The following is a 19,915-nucleotide window of genomic DNA, read 5'->3' as shown; positions in this document are numbered from 1 at the left end:
GAAATGCTTTTTCTGCGTCTATTGAGAGAATCATATGGCTCTTATCCTTTCTTTTATTAAGGTGGTGTATCACGTTGATCATTTTGTTAATATGGAACACCCCTGCAGCCCAGGAATAAATCCCACTTGATTGTGGTGAATAATTCTTTTAATGTACTGTTGGATGTGATTTGCTAGTATATTGTTGAGAATTTTTGCATCCACATTCATCAGGGATATTGGCCTGTAATTCTCCTTTTTGGTGGGGTCTTTGGTTTTGGAATCAAGTTAATGCTGGCTTTGTAGAATAAGTTTGGAAGCTTTCCTTCCATTTCTACTTTTTGGAACAGTTTGAGAAGAATAGGTACGAACTCTACTTTAAATGTCTGGTATAAATCTACTGGGAAGCCATCTGGCTCTGCATTTTATTTGCTGGGAAATTTTTGATTACTGATTCAATTTGTTCGCTGGTTATGGGTCTGTTCAAATTTTCTAATTGTTCCTGTTTCAGTTTAGAAATTTTGTATATTTCTAGTTATTTGTTCATTTCTTCCATATTACCCAGTTTGTTGGCATATAATTTTTCATTATCCTCTCTTAAAATTGTTTGTGTTTCTTTGTGTTGGTTGTGATCTCTCCTCTCTCATTCATGATTTCATTTATTTGGGTCTTGTCTTTTTTCTTTTTGATAAGTCTGGCTAGGGTTTATCAATTTTATTACTTCTTTCAAAGTACCAGCTCTTAGTTTCATTGATCTGTTCTACTGATTTTTTTAATATGGTTTATTTCTGCTCTAATCTTTATTATTTCCCTTCTTCTGCTGGCTTTATGATTTATTTGCTGTTCTTTTTCTAGCCCTTTTATGTATAAGATTAGTTTGTGCATTTGAGACTTTAGTCCTTCTTGAGGTAGGCCTATATTGCCATATACTTCCCTCTTAGGACCATCTTTACTGTATCCGAAATGTTTTGGACTGTCGTGTTTTCATTTCTTTGTTTCCATGTATTTTTTTTATTTCTTCTTTAATTTCCTGGTTAAGTCATTCTTTCTTTAATAGGATATTCTTTAACCTCCATGTATGTGTTGTCTTTCCAAATTTTGTCTTGTGGTTGACTTCAAGTTTCATTGCGTTGTGTTCTGAAACTATGCATGGTATGATCTCAATCTTTTCGTACTTGTTGAAGCCTGATTTTTGATCCAGTATGCGATCTGTTCTGGAGAATGTTCCATGTACACTCGAAAAGAATTTGTTTATTCTCCTGCTTTAGGGTGAAATGTTCTGAATATATCTGTTTAGTCCCTCTTGTCCAGCGTGTCACTCAAAGCCATTGTTTCCTTGTTTATTTTCTGCTTAGATAATCTGTCCATTGCCGTAAGTGGGGTGTTAATATCCCCAGCTGTTATTATATTATTATCATTTTCAGTGTGTTTGTTATTAATTGATTTATATATTTGCAGCTCTCTATTGGGGGTGTAAATATTTACAATTGTTAGATCTTCTTGATAGATAGAACCCTTAACTATGATTTAATTCCCTTCATCTCTTGTTACAGTTTTTGCTTTAAAATCTAGTTCATCTGATAAATGTATGGCTGTATGGCTATTCCGGCTTTCTTTTGACATCCATTAGCATAATAGATGGTTCTTCATCTCCTCACTTTCAATCTTCAAGTGTCTTTAGGTATAAAATGAGTTTCCTGTAGGCAGCATATAGATGGGTCTTTCTTTTTCTTATCTATTTTGATACCCTATATCTTTTGATTGGATCATTTAGTCCATTTACATTCAGAGTGACTATTGATAGATGTGAATTTAGTGACATTGTGTTACCTGTAAATTGATGTTTCTGGTGATGTTCTCCTTTCCTTTCTAGTCTTTGTTGCTTTTTGTCACCTTTTTCCCTACTCAAAGAATTCCCTTTAATTTTTCTTGCAGGGCTGGTTTAGCGGTCACGAACTCCTTTATTTTTGTTTTTCTGGGAAACTCTTACCTCTCCTTCTATTCTGAATGGCAGGCTTACTGTATAAAGTATTCTTAGCTGTGTATTTTTCCCGTTCAGCACTTGAATATATCATGTCACTGCCTTCTGCCCTGCCATGTTTCTGTGGCCAGATCTGCTGCAAACCTGATCTGCATTCCCTTCTTGTTTAAGGACTTTTTTCCCCTTGCTGCTTTCAGGATTCTTTCCTTGTCTGTGTATATTGTGAATTTGACTATGATAAGTCTTGGTGATGGCCAGGTTTTGTGGAATTTAATGGGAGTTCTTTGTGTTTCTTAGATTTCAATGTCTGTTTCCTACCCCTGATTAGGGAAGTTTTCAGTTATACTTTGCACAAACAAACGTTCTGCCTCTCCTTGTCTCTCTATTTCTTCTTGGACTCCTTTGATATGAATGTTATTACACTTTAAGGAGTCACTCAATTCCTTACATCTACATTCATGATCCAATACGCTTTTTTACCTCTTTTCAGTTTCATTATTTTCCATAATTTTATCTTCTATATTACTGATTCATTCCTCTGTTTCATCCATCCTTATCGTTACATCTAGTCAGATTTTCATCTTGGTTATAGCATTTTTTACTTTGGCCTGACTAGCTTGTAGTTCTTTTACCTCTGCAATAAGGGATTGCAGTGTCTCTAGTGTCTTCTGTGCTTTTCTCAAGCCCAGCTAGAATCCATATAATCGTTTTAAATTCTGGTTCAGGCATCTTACTTATATCTGTATTGGTTAAATCCCTGGCATCATTTCTTCTTGTTCTTTCTTTTGGGGTAAATTCCTCCATATTGTCATTTTGTCTAGGTCACTGTTTTTTGTGTGTGTGTTATTGTTAGGAAAGCCTGTTCTGTTTCCGCTCCTGAGAGTAATGGCTACTTTAAGAAGAGGTCCTGTACTGTCTTGGACCTAGTGCTTCATGAGGTGTTTCAGAGTGTGCACTCTCCTCTTGTGTTTTGGCTGCTTCTTTCCTCAGGGCAGTACTCTGCAGAGTTTCTCCTTGGCCTGCCGTGAGGGGTGTTTGGACCATGTCTACTGTGTGGCAAGATTAAAATAGCTGTGTTTTGGTCTGCTTGTTAAAAGAAGGTAGATGCAAACAAACAAACAAACAAATAAATAAATGAATGAATAAATAAGGTGGATCCCATTTCCCTTAGAACTGAAGCTTTTCAGCACTCTGTGAATCAGTAGACTTGGTGCATGCAAGGGGTTTGTGCTAATCTTCTGGGGGAGGGTGCTACTGCACTGATTGTCATCACACTTGCCTTAGTGAAGATACACCTGGAGGGCACTGGGGGACAGGGCTTGGTGGAAGCAGCTCTGGCCTCCACTGAGTGGCTCTGTGTTGCTCCCTGAAGTTGGTTAGTGCTAACGGGTGGAGGAGGAGTGGGGGACGGAGGTTCACCCTGATCTTTTGTCCCTGGAGCAGGGAATTCATACCCGCCACTCTTCAGGAAGCCCTCACCGAAGAGCAAACAATCGCCTCTTGGTGTCTCCCCAGATTCCATCAGATCCCTGTCTTTACCCTCTCTAGGGGTGTCCGAGCTGTCTGCCTGCCAGGCACCACAGTACTCCTGTGTTTTACCTCAGGCCTGCATCTGGGTTTCAAAACTACAAATTTTAGGGACCAACTCGGAGTGGACCTGCACTGATCCTGTGGGTGAGGGCTTAGCTGTGTTATGACCTGTGCTGGTCTTTCCCAGAAAAGCAGTAGCACGACTGTGCAGTGGTTCAGAGTTTATGTAAAGCACACTGAAAAGCCGGCGCCAAGGTTTGCTCCCCACAGCCGTTATCTTTGTTCCTATACTAGTGAACAGGGCAGCACATTGGTACTGCCAGCTCTTTTGTCCGCAGAGATGTCATGACATCACTCCCAAGTGCACTTCAGGAACAGGAACTTTCTCATGTGACCCAGGGGATCCTCAGACCATGCTGCCAGCTCCTGGGTCTCCCCGCCTTCCTTCCCTACCAGAGCATCACTAAACCCACCAGGCATGACCCCAGTGATAGTGCAGACTTCTAAAACTTGATTTTGAGCTCTGCTGCTATAAAAACTTGGTGGTAGTCAGCCCCTCTCGTTTTCCCAGTTAGTAGTTTTGGGGAAGAGTTTTTCTTGTGCATTCCCTGCACTCTTTCTCTCTCTCTTTCTCTCTTGCTCCTCTCTCAGTGATCAGGGCTCCCTCTGCTCTGCCACACCCACAGTTCTTTTCAACTCCCCACAGCATCTACCTTCCCAAAGGTGGCTGTTTTTCTATCTGTAGATGTGCAGTTTGTTGTCTCTGTCCTCAGATTTCTTGGGTGTTCAGAATGATTTGGTATTTGTCTAGCTGTGTTCGAGGGATGAGACAAGCTTAGGGTCCCCCTACTCCACCATCTTAACTCCTCTGCCACATCTTCTTTATGCATTCATCTGTCAGTGGACACTCGTGCTGCTTCCATATCTTGGCTATTGTAAAGAATGCTGCTACAAGCATAGGGGTGCCTGTATCCCTTTGAATTAGTATTTTTTTAACTTTATTATGTTATGTTAATCACCATACATTACATCATTAGTTTTTGATGTAGTGTTCCATGATTCATTGTTTGCGTATAACACCCAGTGCTCCATTCAGTACGTGCCCTCTTTAATTAGTATTTTTATATTCTTTGGATAAATACCCACTGGTGCAGTTGTTGAATCATAGGATAATTCTATTTTTAACTTTTTGAGGAACCTCCATACTGTTTTTCAGACTGGCTGCCCCAGTTTGCATTCCCACCATCAGTGCAATAGGGTTACTTTTTCTCTACATCCTCCCCAATACCTTTTATTTCTTGTGTTGTTGATTTTAGCCATTCTGACAGTTGTGAGTTGATAGTACATTGTAGTTTTGATTTGCATTTCCCTGATGATACATGATGATGAGCAACTTTTCATGTGTCTGTTGGCTATTGGTATGGCCACTTTGGAGAAATATATGTTCATGTCTTTTACCCACTTTTTAATTAGATTTTTTGTTTTACAGGTTTCGAGTTGTATAAGTTCTTTATATATTTTGGATACTAAATCTTTATTGGCAATGTCATTAGTAAATATCTTCTACCATTCAGTAGGTTGCCTTTTAGTTTTGTTGATTATTTCCTTCATTGTGCAGGAGCTTTTATATTGATTTACTCCTGGTAGTTTATTATTGCTTTTCTTTCCCTTGACTCAGGGGACCTTTCTAGAAAAGTGTTGCTACGGCCGATTTCTGAGACATTATTGCCTGTGCCCTTTTCTAGGATTTTTAGGGGTTCAGGCCTCACATTTAGGTCTTTAATCCATTTTGACTTTAGTTTGTGTATGGTGTAAGAAAGTGGTCCTAGTATCCACTTTTTGACACGTTACTTTACAGTTTTCCCAACCCCATTTGTTGAAGAGACTGTTTCCCACTAGTTATTCTTTCCAGCTTTGTCGAAGATTAATCGACCATATAGTTGTGGGTTCATTTCTGAATTTTCTGTTATGTTCCATTGATCTGTATGTCTGTTTTTGTGCCATTACCATACTGTCTTGAATACTACAGCTCTGTAATACAATTTGAAGTCCGAATTATCATGCCTCCAGCTTTACTTTGCTTTTTCAAGGTTGCTTTGGTGACTCAGGGTCTTTTGTGATTCCATACAAATTTTAGGATTGTTTGTTCTTGCTCTGTGAAAAATGCTGGTGGTATTTCGATAGGGATTACATTAAATGTGTAGATTGCTTTGGGTAGTGTAGTCATTTTAACAATATCTGTACTTCCATCCATGAGCATGAAATGTCTTTTTATTTCTTTGTGTCGTCTTCAATTTCTTTCATAAGTGTTCTGTAGTTTTCAGAGTACACATCTTTCACCTCTTTGGTTAAGCTTATTCCTAGCTATCTTATTGTTTTTGGTGCATTCAAAAATGGGATTGATTTCTTAATTACTTCCTGCTCATTCACTATTGGTGTACCAGAAATTGCAACAGATTTCTGTACTTTGATTTTGTATTCTGTGACTTTACTGAAATCTTTTATCAGTTCTAGCAGTTTTTTGGTGGGGTCTCTTGGGTTTTCTATATATAGTATCATGTCAGCTGCAAGGAGTGAAAGTTTTACTTCTTTACCAATTTGTTGTCATTTATTTCTTTTTGTTGTTTGATTGCTGTGGCTAGGACTTCCAGTGCTATGTTGAATCAGTGTGGTGAGAGTGGATATCCTTGTCTTCGTCCTGTCAGGGGAAAAGCTTTCAGTTTTTCCTCATGGACTATCATGTTAATGTGGGTTTTTTATATATTGCCTTTACTATATTGATGTTTGTTCCCTCTAAATCTACTTTGTTGAGAGTTTTCATCATGAATGGATGTTGTACTTCATCAAATGCTCTTTCTGCATCTATTCAGATGAACATATGTTTCTTATCCTTTCTCTCATTGATGTGATGTAACCTGTTAACTGATTTGTGAAAAATAAACCACCCTTGCAACCCAGGTATAAATCCCAATTGATTGTGATGAATGATTTTTAATTTATTTTTGGATTAGGTTTGTTAGCATTTTGTTGAGGAATTTTGCATCTTTGGTCATCAGAGATGTTTCAACTGTTGTTCTCCTTGTTAGGGGTGTCTGTGTCTGCTTTTGGTATCAGGGTAATGCTGGCCTCAGAGAATGAATTTGGAAGTTTTCCTTCCTTTTCTATTTTTTTTGGAATAGTTTGAGAAGAATAGGTATTAACTCTTCTTTAAATGTTTGGTAGAATGCCGTTGTAAAGCCACCTGGTCCTGGACTTTTGTTTGGGATTTTTTTGATTCAATTTCGTTAATGGTGATCAGTCCATTCAAATTTTCTATTTCTTCCCTTTTCAGTTTTGGTAGTTTATACTTTCCTAGAAATTTATCCATGTCCTCTAGGTTGACCAATTTGTCGGCATATAGATTTTCATAATACTCTCTTATAATTGTATTTCTGTGGTGTTGGTTTTATTTCTCTTCTCTCATTTGTGATTTTATTTATTGGAATTCTTTCCCATTTTTTTCTTAATAAGTCTGGCTAGACATTTATCAATTTTATCAATTTTTTCAAAGAACCACCTCATTCAAAGAAACCAGGTTTCATTGACCCTTTGTATTATGTGTTTGTTTTTTTTAGTTTGTGTATCATTTGTTTCTGCTCTGATCTTTATCATGCCCTTCTTTCTGCTGGTTTTAGGTACTGTTTATTTTTCTTTTCCTGCTCCTTAGGTGTAAGGTTAGGTTGTTTCAGATTTTTCTTCTTGATGTAGGCCTGTATTGCTATAAACTTCCCTCTTAGAACCTCTATTGCTGTGTCCCAAAAGTTTTGAACTTCTGTTTTGAACACAGAAAGTATGTTCTTTTTTATTATTATGTTATGTTAGTCACCATACAGTACATCATTAGTTTTTGATGTAGTGTTCCATGATTCATTGTTTGCATATAACACCCAGTGCTCCATGCAGTACATGCCCTCCTTAATACCCATCACCAGACTCACACATTCCCTCCACCCCCCTTCCCTCTAAAACCCTGTTTGTTTCTCAGAGTCCATAGTCTCTCATGGTTCATCTCTCCCTCCGATTCCACCCCTTCATTTTTCCCTTCCTTCTCCTAATGTTCTCCATGCTCTTCGTTATGTTCCACAAATAAGTGAAACCATATGATAATTGACTTTCTCTGCTTGACTTATTTCACTTAGCGTAATCTCCTCCAGTCCCATCCATGTTGATGTAAAAGTTGGGTATTCATCCTTTCTGATGGCTGAGTAATATTCCATTGTATATATGGACCACATCTTTATCCATTCGTCTGCTGAAGGGCATCTTGGCTCCTTCCACAGTTTGGCTATTGTGGACATTGCTCTATGAACATTGGGGTGCATATGGCCCTTCTTTTCACTACATCTGTGTCTTTGGGATAAATACCCAGGAGTGCAATTGCTGGGTCATAGGGTAGCTCTATTTTTAATTTTTGAGGCATCTCCACATTGTTTTCCAAAGTGGCTGTACCAACTTGCATTCCCACCAACAGTGTAAGAGGGTTCCCCTTTCACCACAATCTCTCCAACATTTTTGTTGGACCCAATCTGGTTGACCCAATCATTGTTAAGTAGCATGTTATTTAACCTACATGTATTTGTGGACTTTTCAGATATTTTCTTGTGGTTGACTTCTAGTTTCATAGTGTTGTGGTCAGAAGAGATGCATGGTATTCTTCAGTTTTTTTCAATTTGTTAAAAAAATTTTTGTGGTCTCATATGTGATTTATTCTTGGGAATATTCCGTGTGCACTTGAAAAGAATTAGGATGAAATATTCTGAATATATATGTTCAGTTCATCTGGTCCAGTGTGTCATTCAAAGCCATTGTTTCCTTGTTGATTTTCTGCTTAGATGATCTGTCCAGAGATGTAAATGGGATGTTCAAGTCCTCTACTATAATTAGGTTATTTTCCTTTAGTTCCTTTATGTTTGTTATTAACTGTTTTATGTATTTGGCCATCATCTGTTTCTCTCCCAAACCTCCCATGTTGGGTGTATAAATATTTACAATTGTTCTATCTTCTTGTTGAAATATTCCCTTTATGGTTATATAGTGCCCTTCTTTGACGGTTCTTACAGTCTTTGTTTTAAAGTTTGTTTTGTTCAATATAAGTATTGTTATTCCAGCTTTCTTTTGACATCCATTTGCATGTTAGATGTTTCTCCTTCCCCTCACTTTCAATGTGCAGTTATCTTTAGGTCTAAAATGAGTCTCTTAGGCATTATATAGATGGGTTTTGTCTTTTTTTTAATCCATTCTGATACCCCATATCTTTTGATTGGAGCTTTTATTCCATGTACATTCAGACTAATGATTGTTAGATATGTATTTATTGCAAATATAGTCCCTATTTTATGGTTGTTTCTGATTATTTGCTCTGATCCTTTCTTTTCTTTCTCTCTTCCGTGGTTTGCTGGTTTTCTTTAGTGATATATTTGGATTTCTTTTTATTTTCTGCATATCTATTACTGGTTTTTGATATGTCATTAGCATCAATTTTATATATAACATCTTCTGTGTATAACTCTATTAAAATGTTTTGGACCCATTCTTTATTCCTCTTCTCTCTGTGTGTTAATTGTATGGTTTCATATTTTATATCTTTTTATTTTGTTGAGTTCTTGTCTGATTTTTAGAGAAATACTTACTTTTGCTGCTTTTATGTTTCTTACCTGTGTTCTGTCACTTTTGATCTTTCCTTTCCACTCAGAGTCCCCTTTAATATTCTTGCACGTCTGGTTTAGTGGTCATGAACTCCTTTAGTTTTTGTTTGTCTGGGAAACTTTATGTCTCCTTGTATTCTGAATTAAAGCCTTGCTGAATAGAATATTTTTGGCTGCAGATTTTTCCCATATCTCTTTTTGCTTGCAAAGTTTATGCAGATAAATCCCTTGATAGCCTGATGGTGTTTCCTCTTTATGTAACTATCTATTGTTGTCTAGCTGCTTTTAATTTTTTATTCTTTATCCCTGCATTTTGCCATTTAATTATATTGGTGTGGATCTGCTTTGTTGATTTTGTTGGGCATTGTCTGTGCCTACTGGATCTGTTTTTTTCCCCAGATTAGGGAAGTTTTCATCTATTATCTCTGAAATAAATTTTCTGTCCCCTTTTCTTTCTCTTCTACTTCTGGGACTCCTATAATATGAATATTACTACATTTGATGGAGTCACTGAGTTCTCTAAGTCTATTCTTGTTTTGTATAATTTTTTTTCAGGTGGATTACTTTCCATTACTCTGTCTTCTAGGTCATGAATTCATTCCTTTCCTTCTTCTAGCATGGTGTTCATTCCCTCAAGTGTGTTTCTCATTTTGTTTATTGAGCTCTGTATCTCTACTCTGTTGTTCCTTATTTCTTTTTTAAGAGTCTCATTTATGTCTTATGCTATTTTTTTCACTTCCAGTGAGTGTCCTTTTGATCTTTAATTTAAATTCTCTATCAGGCATGTTACTTATATCTGTTTCACTTAGATCTCTGGTCATGTTTTGTCCTGTTCTTTCATTTAGGACAAATTCCTCTGTCTTTTCATTTTGTCTAAGTCTCTGTGTCTGCTTCTCTGTGTTAGGAAAGTCAGCTCTGTCTCCTGTTCTGGAGGATAATGGCTTTATGAAGAAGACATCTTATAGTGCCATCTAGTGTAGTGTTTCCTATTCCCCAGTGCCTGGTGCTTCCAGGAGTGTCTTCAATATGTGCTGCATGTGTTCTATTATTGTGTCCTGGCCACTTTATTCTTCAGGTCATTTGCTTACAGAGGCTTTCTTTGCCTGTTGTGGACAGTGTTTGGTCCTTGGCCTGAACGTGGCAAGTTTTAACTAGGTGTGCTCTGGTCTGCTTTTGAAATGAGACCTGTTGCCACCACCTACAGAACCAAGGCCTTGCAGATCTCCCTCGTTGGGAGACATGTTTGGGTAAGGGTTTGGGCTGGTCTTCTGCTCAAAGGGGCCTGCTGCACTGGGACTGAGGCAGGTGTAACTAGGAGGGGCACTTCCTTGGCATAACCAAGTTAGGTAGTGTGGAGGCTGTGCTGGTTCCTGAAGATGACTCTGGGTTTGTGCTGAGGGGCTGGGAAGGTAATTGATGGCTGACAGTTCCTTTGTTCCAAGGTGTCTCTTTGTGAATGCTGCCTCTCTGGGACATGCTCTGAGATGAGCAAATAACCACTGCATTCTGCTCCCAGGTGCCCTTCATATCGCTGTTTCCACTATATGTCCACAGGCTGTTTGCTCTACCTTCTCTCCAAGAGCAGGCTCTTGGCTCTCCCAATACACATGTGTGAAGGCTTCCAGGCTCTCCCAAGTCCTGCCAACTAACATATAGAACTCCAGCTTTAAGCTCTGCTTGTTGCAAGCACTTCTGAAATTTGGCCCCTCTCACTTTCTAAGCCAATTGCTATGGGGGATTCGTTTTCCCTGCGCACTCCTTTGTGTGTTTGTCTGTCATCCTTCTCTAAGACAGTAGCTTCCTGCCCACCATAATGGCCATCATCTGTTTCTCTCCCAAACCTTAGTCTCCACACCTTTTACTTTCTTTGATGTGGCCTCCTCTCTGCCTTTAGTTGTGGAGTTTGTTCTGCCAGTCTTCATGTCAATTTATGTGATTTAGGATGATTTAATAGTTACCTAGTTTATTCATGGGACAGGGTGAGCCTAGGGTCCTCCTACTCTGCCGCCATCTTCCCCATTCTCTGTTCTAGAATGGTTTGCAGGTTTTAGACTCTGAAAATACACAGTTCACCATAGTCCCACAAGTATATAATATATTCTGTCAATTTTCTAAGTATCTGTCAATTAAAGAATATCTTTGTGGAGATGAAACACGTTACAACTTATCAGTGGGACCAAACTATTGCAAGCCCGTGTTTTTTCTTCACACATGTGTATTCCAGAACCCTTTAGCCACTTGTCATGGGTAATGTAGTATGTGAAAAACATTCTGAGTTCACATGTAAAGGAGAGAAATATGCCAGTACTATTCATCCTTATCTTATATCATTCAGAATTGATTATACAGAATACTTTTGGGATTTATCGTTTCCACATTTCACATGCAATCCCAAAGGTCCAAGACATGGAAAACAGTAGTGATTATGAGCACAGATTTAAGAGTAAGACCTGAAACTGAATCCTAGATCCAACATTTGCTAGTTCTCTTACTAGGGACAAATTATCTAATACCTCAAGCCTGTCTTCTAATCCATAAAGGGGAGAACAATAATAGTGTTTTTCTCACATAGTTGTGAGGATTAAATGAGATGCTGCATGTAAAGCACAAAGTACAATGTCAATCACATGCTAAATTCTCAATGAGTGTTAGAAAATATCATTTGCCCAGAGTAATTAGCCATTTTACAGATAAACAAATATTTCCATTGAGCAAGCTTTGGGAGCACACTATTTAGCTAGAGAGCCTCGCCATAGCTACCACTTACCACCATACCGAATATGTTGGGTATACTATCCAGTTATATATTATGGCTCTTAATATGAGCTTGGTAGTTCTCTGTCATTCATATACATTTATAGGAAAAATTATGTTATTTTAGGAATAACAAATTTAGAAATTTGGTGACATGGACCTCTTTGAAAGAAGAATAAAATCTCTCATATTCTCACAGGATTAATGTACTTCTAAAGCAGAGGTTGGCTGACTATGGCCTTTGTGCCTAATCTGGCTCACCATCTATTTTGTAAATTTCACAAGCCAAGAATGGTTTCTACGTGGTTTATTTACTTTTTTTTTTAAATATTTTATTTATTTGACAGAGAGAGAGACAGCGAGAGAGGGAACACAAGCAGGGGGAGTGGCAGAGGGAGAACAGGCTTCCCGCGGAGCAGGGAGCCCAATGCAGGGCTCGATCTCAGGACCCTGGGATCATGACCTGAGCTGAAGGCAGACGCTTAACGACTGAGCCATCCAGGCGCCCTACATGGTTTAGTTGAAAAAAAAATAGAAGTATTTTGTGACAAGAGAACATTATATGAAATTCAAATCTTAGTGTCTATAAATAAAGTTTTATTGGAATACAGCTGCACTCATGTATTGTCTGTGGCTGCCTTCATACATATTGCAGTATCTAGTATAAATATTTCAATTACTTATAAGCTGAATGCTGAATATCATCTCAATTTTATACAAAGAAACAAAAATAGAATTTTCAACAATCCTAACTTCACTCAGAAATTTATTAGTGATCTGTCCCATTTTTTATATCTAACTTGCTCAAAATATAAATAATGTATAAACTAAATTATCAGTGAATAGATAGCACACAATGGCTATTTAAGATAATAATTTATTGTTATTTTATGACTTTAAACATCTTTCTTCTTTCCTGTTTGTTGTAACACCAGCTTTTAAGTTTTTATTTAAATTCCAGTTAACATACAGTGTACTAGTGTCAGGTGTACAATATAGTGATTCAACACGTCCATACAAACACCCGATGCTCATCACAAGATAACATCAGCTTTTTAAAAAGTCTTCTAAAAAACTTTTAAGTGTAAAAACAGCTTTTTATGAAAGATTAAAAATGTGATAAAGTACAAAGAAAAGCATTCTAATGGGTTAGGGGATTGAGATTCAAGAAGAGTTTTATTACTGCTCATCCTTTGGGAGGAGAGAGCCCTTGATCAGCTTAAGGGGTGAAGAAATTTCTAAGAGGAAAAGGTGTAACCCTTAGTTACTCAGAAAAGCAGGAGATGAATCTTTTTTAAAAGGCAGAAAACAAATGACCTAGGCTAAGTGGTTCTAAACTACAGGGATCCATGTTACAGTTACTGGAGTTGTTTGTTTTCTAAAATTCACTGTACCTAATTAAAATCTTCAGAGGTAAGGCCTCTAAGCAGGTGGATTCTAGGAAAAGCTCCACAGGTAATTCTCTATGCATATTCCTCTAGTTAATAATGTCTGATGTAAGCTGTGGATAAATTAAAGTTCTGAAGCCTTTCAACAAATTTTGAAAGGTAGAGATCTAAAGGCAATGGGGCATTTCAAATTTGGGTGAGCTGAAGTTTTGACTAAACTTTGGACAAGAATATATATATTAAGGAAGTAAGTAGAAGTGTTAGAGAACTTAGTCAACTAATGGGCATTGTTGAGCAAATTAGGTACATTCAGACTTATATAAAATAATTGTTTGTCATATGCTTACTATAATATGTTTGATGAAGAAGGAAACTATTTCCTAGGACACTTTTCACTTGTACTGCGCAAAGACTTCCACCAGGTGGCAGTAAAAATATATTTGCAAAAGAAGCTAGCAGAACCAGTTTCTTAACCTTTTCTGTGTGTGATGGACCCCCTTCTCAGAATAATGCTTTTAAGTGGATAAAACAAAATAACATGGTAATATATGTGCTTCTTTAAATGTATTAAACAACAGTACCTAACAGATCTAATAGAAGCCATAGTTTTGAAGTAGTGATAAGTATAAATATTTCAAAATACTTGCAGCTGCAACATGATATGAAAATATTTGTGATTTCTGTTAGTGACAAAATCTAAGTTCCTCCTAATACTATTGTGGTTTGTTGCCTACACTCATTACTGAAGAAAATGTTCATTTTCAGTCCAAGGCTAATGAAAATGAAGACAAATTTCCTACACTTACATTTATAGATCACATGAATTCTATCCATAGACCCCCAAAGGGACACCATATTAAGAATTAATATCCTAAAAAAAAAAAGTATTCTATCCTATGGAGAACTATATCAGTGTATGGATAGTGATTACTTATGATCTGGGTTTTTTTTTAAACATGTGTGGTAGTGAAGTTGCATATAGGTATATCACACTTTATGAAATAGAAAAAGTTTCTGGGGGCGCCTGGGTGGCTCAGTTGGTTAAGCGACTGCTTTCGGCTCAGGTCATGATCCTGGAGTCCTGGGATCGAGTCCAGCATCAGGCTCCCTGCTCAGCAGGGAGTCTGCTTCTCCCTCTGACCCTCCCCCCTCTCATGCTCTCTCTCTCATTCTCTCTCTCTCTCAAATAAATAAATAAAATCTTAAAAAAAAAGAAAAAGTTTCTGAAGAGATAGGCATAAAATAAATCATTGTGTGTAAATCTATTTCTCCCCTTTGTTTTCATCATAAAACTGGAAATTAAATTCCTCTATGGGAAAAAGATATGTTTCCCAAATATAACTAAATTATTTTAAATCAGATTTTGAAAAACACTTAAAAGCAAATTTCTGAAAAAATATTTTTAATCTTACATCACAAAGTAAATATAAAAATAGTTGTTTCTTGCCTACTTACCATGCACAGGGTATCATATGCAACACTTTGTATGTATTATTATACTGAATACTAAAATAATTATGTGACATTGTTACTACTCTAAGCCCCATTTTACAAGAGTCAGGGTTCTTGTTTTAGGGAGTCAAACTAACCTGGATTCAGTCCTGACTCCATTTATCAGCTAAGTGAGATTGGTCAATTTTCTTAACCTCTGTAAATTAAAAAGTCCTTACCTATAAAACAAGGATAATATAAAAATATTATCTATCTTATGGTGGTAATGTGAGATAATGCATGAAAATAATGTAGTATCTTGCCTGGCACACTATCAATTTATCAAGATCACCAATGATCTATACATTGCCAAATCCAGTCCATTTTCAATCTCCATCTCCATGGATTCATCAGTAACTTTTAACACAGGTGATTATTCCCTCTTCCTTGAAACAGATCTCTTCACTTGGCTTGTGGGATACCACTTGCTCTTGGTTCTCTTACTTAACTGACTGGCTGTTCCTTCTCAGTTTTCTCTGATACATTCTCCTTATTTTCTTAAATTAAAAAAAAAAATGGAGTATCCAAAGGACTCATTGCTTAGACCTCTTCTCTGATACTCTAGATGATCTCATAGATAATTTTAAATGCCATATGTAAATTAGTACTGTAAAATTTATAAAGCAGCCAAGGCCTCTCCTGAGCTTTAGAGACTCATATTTCCAACAGATGACTCAACATTTGTACTCAGATGTTCAGTTAGCAATGCAAATTTAACACATCCAAAACTTGACACTTATCTTGCCTTCCCCCAAACATGCTTCTCCCACATTATTCCCTGTCACAGTAAATGTCAACTCCATCCTTCCAGTTTAAGTTAGAGTCTCTCTCACACAACATATTCAGTCCACTTAGGAAATCCTGCCCATTCTACCTTCAGAAGTTATCCAGAATCCAGTCTTTTTTTACCATCTCCACTGCTACTGGTCTCCCTGCTTCCACCCTAATTTCCCTGTAGTCTCTTCTCCCTACAGACAAGAGTGATCTTTTATTTTTTTTAAAGATTTTATTTATTTGAGAGACAGAGATAGTGAGAGAGAGCATGAGCACAGAGGAGAGGGAGAAACAGGCTCCCCACTGAGCAGGGAGCCCGACATGGGACTCGATCCCAGGACCTTGGGATCAAGACCTGAGCCAAAGGCAGACGTTTAACTGACTGAGCCACCCAGGTGCCCCAAGAGTGATCTTATAAAAAAATAAAACATCGTGTCACTACTCTTCTCAAAACTGTCCATCTAGCATTAAAATAAAAGAGAAACACCTTACCATGGACCTATATGGCTTAGCCTTCTATTGTTGTTTGATCATGTCTCCTATCACTCTCATTGCACCCACCATCACCACATCTTACCTATTCTCTTCCAGTCATACTGACCATTTTGTGGTTCCTCAGACATGCCTCAGGTCCATTATACTTTCAAGGCATTGTCCTCTGATATCTACAGGGCACACACCCTCACCTCCTTCAGTTCTTTGCTCAATTACCACCTTTTTATAAGGCCACCTGTTTAAAATTGTAAATCACCCAAGTGCTCTATGTGCCCCTCCCTGTTTTATTTTTTTGCATAGCACTTACCACCATCTGATAATATCTGTTACTTAATTTATTGTCTATATTGCCAAACTTAAATGTTAGGTCCGTATTGACAAAGATTTTTATTTGTTTCATTCACTGCTGTATTCCCAGTACCAACAATGCATTTGTGAAATGAATGACTAATTTTTTTTTCACTTTAATGCTTTATCAGGTGCTACGCAGTTTATGCTTGACCCCAAGCTCATGGATCACGGGCAGTCCCATCCAGAAGATGTAGATATGTACAGCACTAGAAGCTGAAATAGTCTGCGTAGAGAACTACAAGATGTGTGAAGTTGAAAACGATGATGCAAAAATCATGTAAAGGGTAACTGTGACACAGAGAGTATAACCTTTTTTTTTTTTTTTTTAGGGTATAACTTTTAAACGAAGTTTTTCCCTCACATCGTCTAATGTAATGTACAGTTTGACCAATCACATAAGGGATTAAAACACAAACTGTGAATTTAATCCAAACAGTATTAAAAGACTGATGAAGAAGCAGAAGTATTGGGATGCATTTAATGACTTTTAAGGGTGTTTATTAAAAAACAAAAATAGAGTGAATATATAAACACTGATGAAATATGTATGTGTATATATAAATATTTATACAGATACATGTACATATTTGCTTTAGCTTTTTCAAATTAATGTCAGCTAAATTAGAAGGGTCTGCAGAAGAATGTGTTCCCCTTTTTTTTCATTCCCCAGAGCTGGAATAAAATATCCATATTTTATGACACTCGGGCTTGGTTTTGTCTCTTTGTTTTATTAATGTCAACTCCTCTTAAATGTCCAAAAACATTTCTATTTAAGAGGACCATATTCTATAAGGCACCCCAGTGCTACCTAGTAATCCTACTGGTTCCTTTAGGTGGTTTCCTATTCTGTTCCCCAGGAGAGGTATTACAGACCATTTATTCTTAAGCCTCCTACACCTGCCAGAGATGACTGTTACATAGTGGGGAAACATGAGCTTTTAGACATGACTATTTTCAACTTCTTCCCCTTTGCCTTCAAGACTTGCCTCTTTTCAGCCATGCATCCCTTTCATCTAAGGCTAATGCTTATTTGTGTTCCTGATCTCATTCTTTGCCGTGTTTTCCAGTACCATATTCTATCCTATTTAATCTTCAGTCTTTGGTTTCTCTTTTTGTTAATTTCTTTTCCTCGATCTATAAATAGCTTCAAATCTTCTTTATCCAGAAACAAGAGTAACAAAAACCTTTCTTTAACCCTGCCTCTTCCTCTCAAGCTATCTTTTCTTTCTCTTTCCTATGATTGCCATACTTCATAAAATAAATAATTAGTGTCACTTTCTTACTTCCTCACTTTTGATTCCTCTCTAACTTTCTGACTCCCTGGCCTCTATACCTATTTGAATTTTCTGTAATTATTGACTCTTGAACATTCCCTGCCTGAAACTCACTCCTCCCTTTGCTGTTATTCCTGCTTATCTTGCCATTCTTTATTCTCTTGCTCTGAATCAAAATGCTGTGGCTCTTCAGGTTGCATTCCTAGTCATCTTTTCTCATTTTATATGCTCTCTCATTTTCATTCAATACACTTTACTGGCTTTAGCCATCATTTATATTTCCTTATCATTTATATTTCCAGCTCCCATATTTCCCTAGAGCTGTAGACCTATTTTCTAATTATTTATTATTGCATCTACCTTACGTCTCAGGTATCCCCAATGTTAATATGCCTAAAATTAAATTGCCTCTACCTCTCTCTTTTATTTCTGTGTTTTTCAGATCTACTCTACCTTTTCTACTCTTCTTTAATCCTTGCTCCCATTCAAGTTTTCATCATCACCTTCCTGAATTATTACAATAGCCCTTCATTTTCCCTCCATCGATCTTGCTTTATGTCACTTGAGAATGTGTTCTTTGCAGGTAGCAATAAACCAGTTAAGAGTAAATAAGAGTATATATAAAGTCTGGAATTAGACAGTACAGGGTTCATTCAGTAGCTCATTAGTGCCATCAAGGACCTAAACATTTTCTCTTTCCACTCTGCTCTTTAGTATGTCAGTTTGTCATCTCATGGTCACAAAATGGCTGTTGTTCCTGTGGAACATATACACATTCAGTGTAGGAAGAAAGATTAGGACAAACTCTGCTAGATGCTTCTGACCCTCTATTATCAAAAAAGTAAATGCTTTCTTAGAGCCTCTCTCAGAATTCTTGTCTATATCTTGACCAGAACTTATCATACAGCCACCTTAGCTCAAGGAAGATTGCCAAATCATATTTTTTTCCTATGGTGAGGAAGGCAAGCTGTAAGGGATATGGAATGGGTGTTGAGTTTCAGCTAACATATAGTGTCTGCTACCCTATTCTTCTAACCCATCTGTCATGACATAGTTGTCTAACAAACATTATGGTTAGTTGTCTCTCTGAAATCTTCAGTGGCTCATCATCGCCTATACAGTCAAATCAAGACACCTAAGCATGACATACAAGGCCCTTCACTTATGATCCCAATTCAACTTTAATCCTATCTTCCCTCTCCTTTCCTACCCTACTGCCAATGTATGTTATATTTTATCTGTAACATATCACTTACTCCTTGAACATGCTTCGTTATTTTTTTTTCTGCCTATGCTGGTATTTCCTCTTAGAAATTTTTTTGTTTCATCCTGTTCCATATTCTAACTTCCTACTCATCCTTACAACCCAATTCCAGTGTTACCTTTCTCAGTCCTCTAAGGTAGGAGTGAAATGCTCTCTATTCTACATTCCTTTACACTTGGGTGTTTATAGTTGTGACAACCCATCCAATTTATTATAAAGCTAAAACTAGTATTTTTTCACAGACAGGACTCCTTGTGGGTTATGACTGAATCATCTTTGTGCAGCTTTTATGCTTATGAAATACCTGGTACATAGTAGGAACTCACATGTTCTATGCTTGCAACACAGGATACAAAAGTAATTATACTTCTGTCAAAGGGCTTATAGTTCTACTAGAAAAGAAAGAAAGGTATGTATATACAAGTGTTATATGTAGTATCTTCCCTAAGATAAATACAACCAAATAGCTGTAAATGCTCAGAGATAAAATGTAGTTCTGAGATGATGTTAAGGAGTCAGTGGTACTTGAGCTACTCAAGGTAGGGAAATAGTTCACTTACTACTTTTTCATAAGTAAGCTCCTCAAAATTTAGCTTCAGTATTTTAAATGAATTTTTTGTACCTCAGATCTGTTTATAATCAAATGAATCCATATTTCATCAAATCTAAGACATGTTATTTGCCTCTAAGAAAAAAGTGATACCAGTTGATCATTATAATTATCCCAATTTCAGCTGTGTTAAGATGTGAAAATATAAACATCTAAAATTTAGTGAGATATGGTAGGTAAAAAATAAATATCCTACTACTAAATATAAAGTGATGCTTGATTTATCTACTCTTTTGGATCATCAACTCTGTTACTAGTCATTAGTATATTAGTTTGGATAAAGGAAGGTTGATTATATATACCAAATCTCTTTCAAAGTAAAAGATCTGCTCAAACCAGA

The 19,915-nt window shown here is 37.0% G+C and overlaps 1 protein-coding gene across 2 annotated transcripts in view; it reads left to right on the top strand.

Moving 5' to 3' along the window:
* The window catches only part of APOOL (apolipoprotein O like), a 122,847-nt gene extending 105,719 nt beyond the window's left edge, over positions 1–17,128 (top strand). For both annotated transcript variants that reach the window (XM_028101391.2, XM_028101389.2), the window contains one exon: positions 16,556–17,128. In XM_028101391.2, the coding sequence (XP_027957192.1) occupies positions 16,556–16,644 (89 nt within the window). In that variant the 3' untranslated portion in view covers positions 16,645–17,128. The remainder of the gene's footprint in view (positions 1–16,555) is intronic.
* The last annotated feature ends 2,787 nt before the right edge of the window (positions 17,129–19,915 follow it).

Source organism: Eumetopias jubatus, unplaced genomic scaffold (genome assembly GCF_037043125.1).
Source record: "Eumetopias jubatus isolate StellerSeaLion01/CBP00866 unplaced genomic scaffold, mEumJub1_p1.0 scaffold_11, whole genome shotgun sequence".
NCBI classification, from domain to species: Eukaryota; Metazoa; Chordata; class Mammalia; order Carnivora; family Otariidae; genus Eumetopias; species Eumetopias jubatus.
This window is presented reverse-complemented; position numbering and strand designations above follow the sequence as displayed.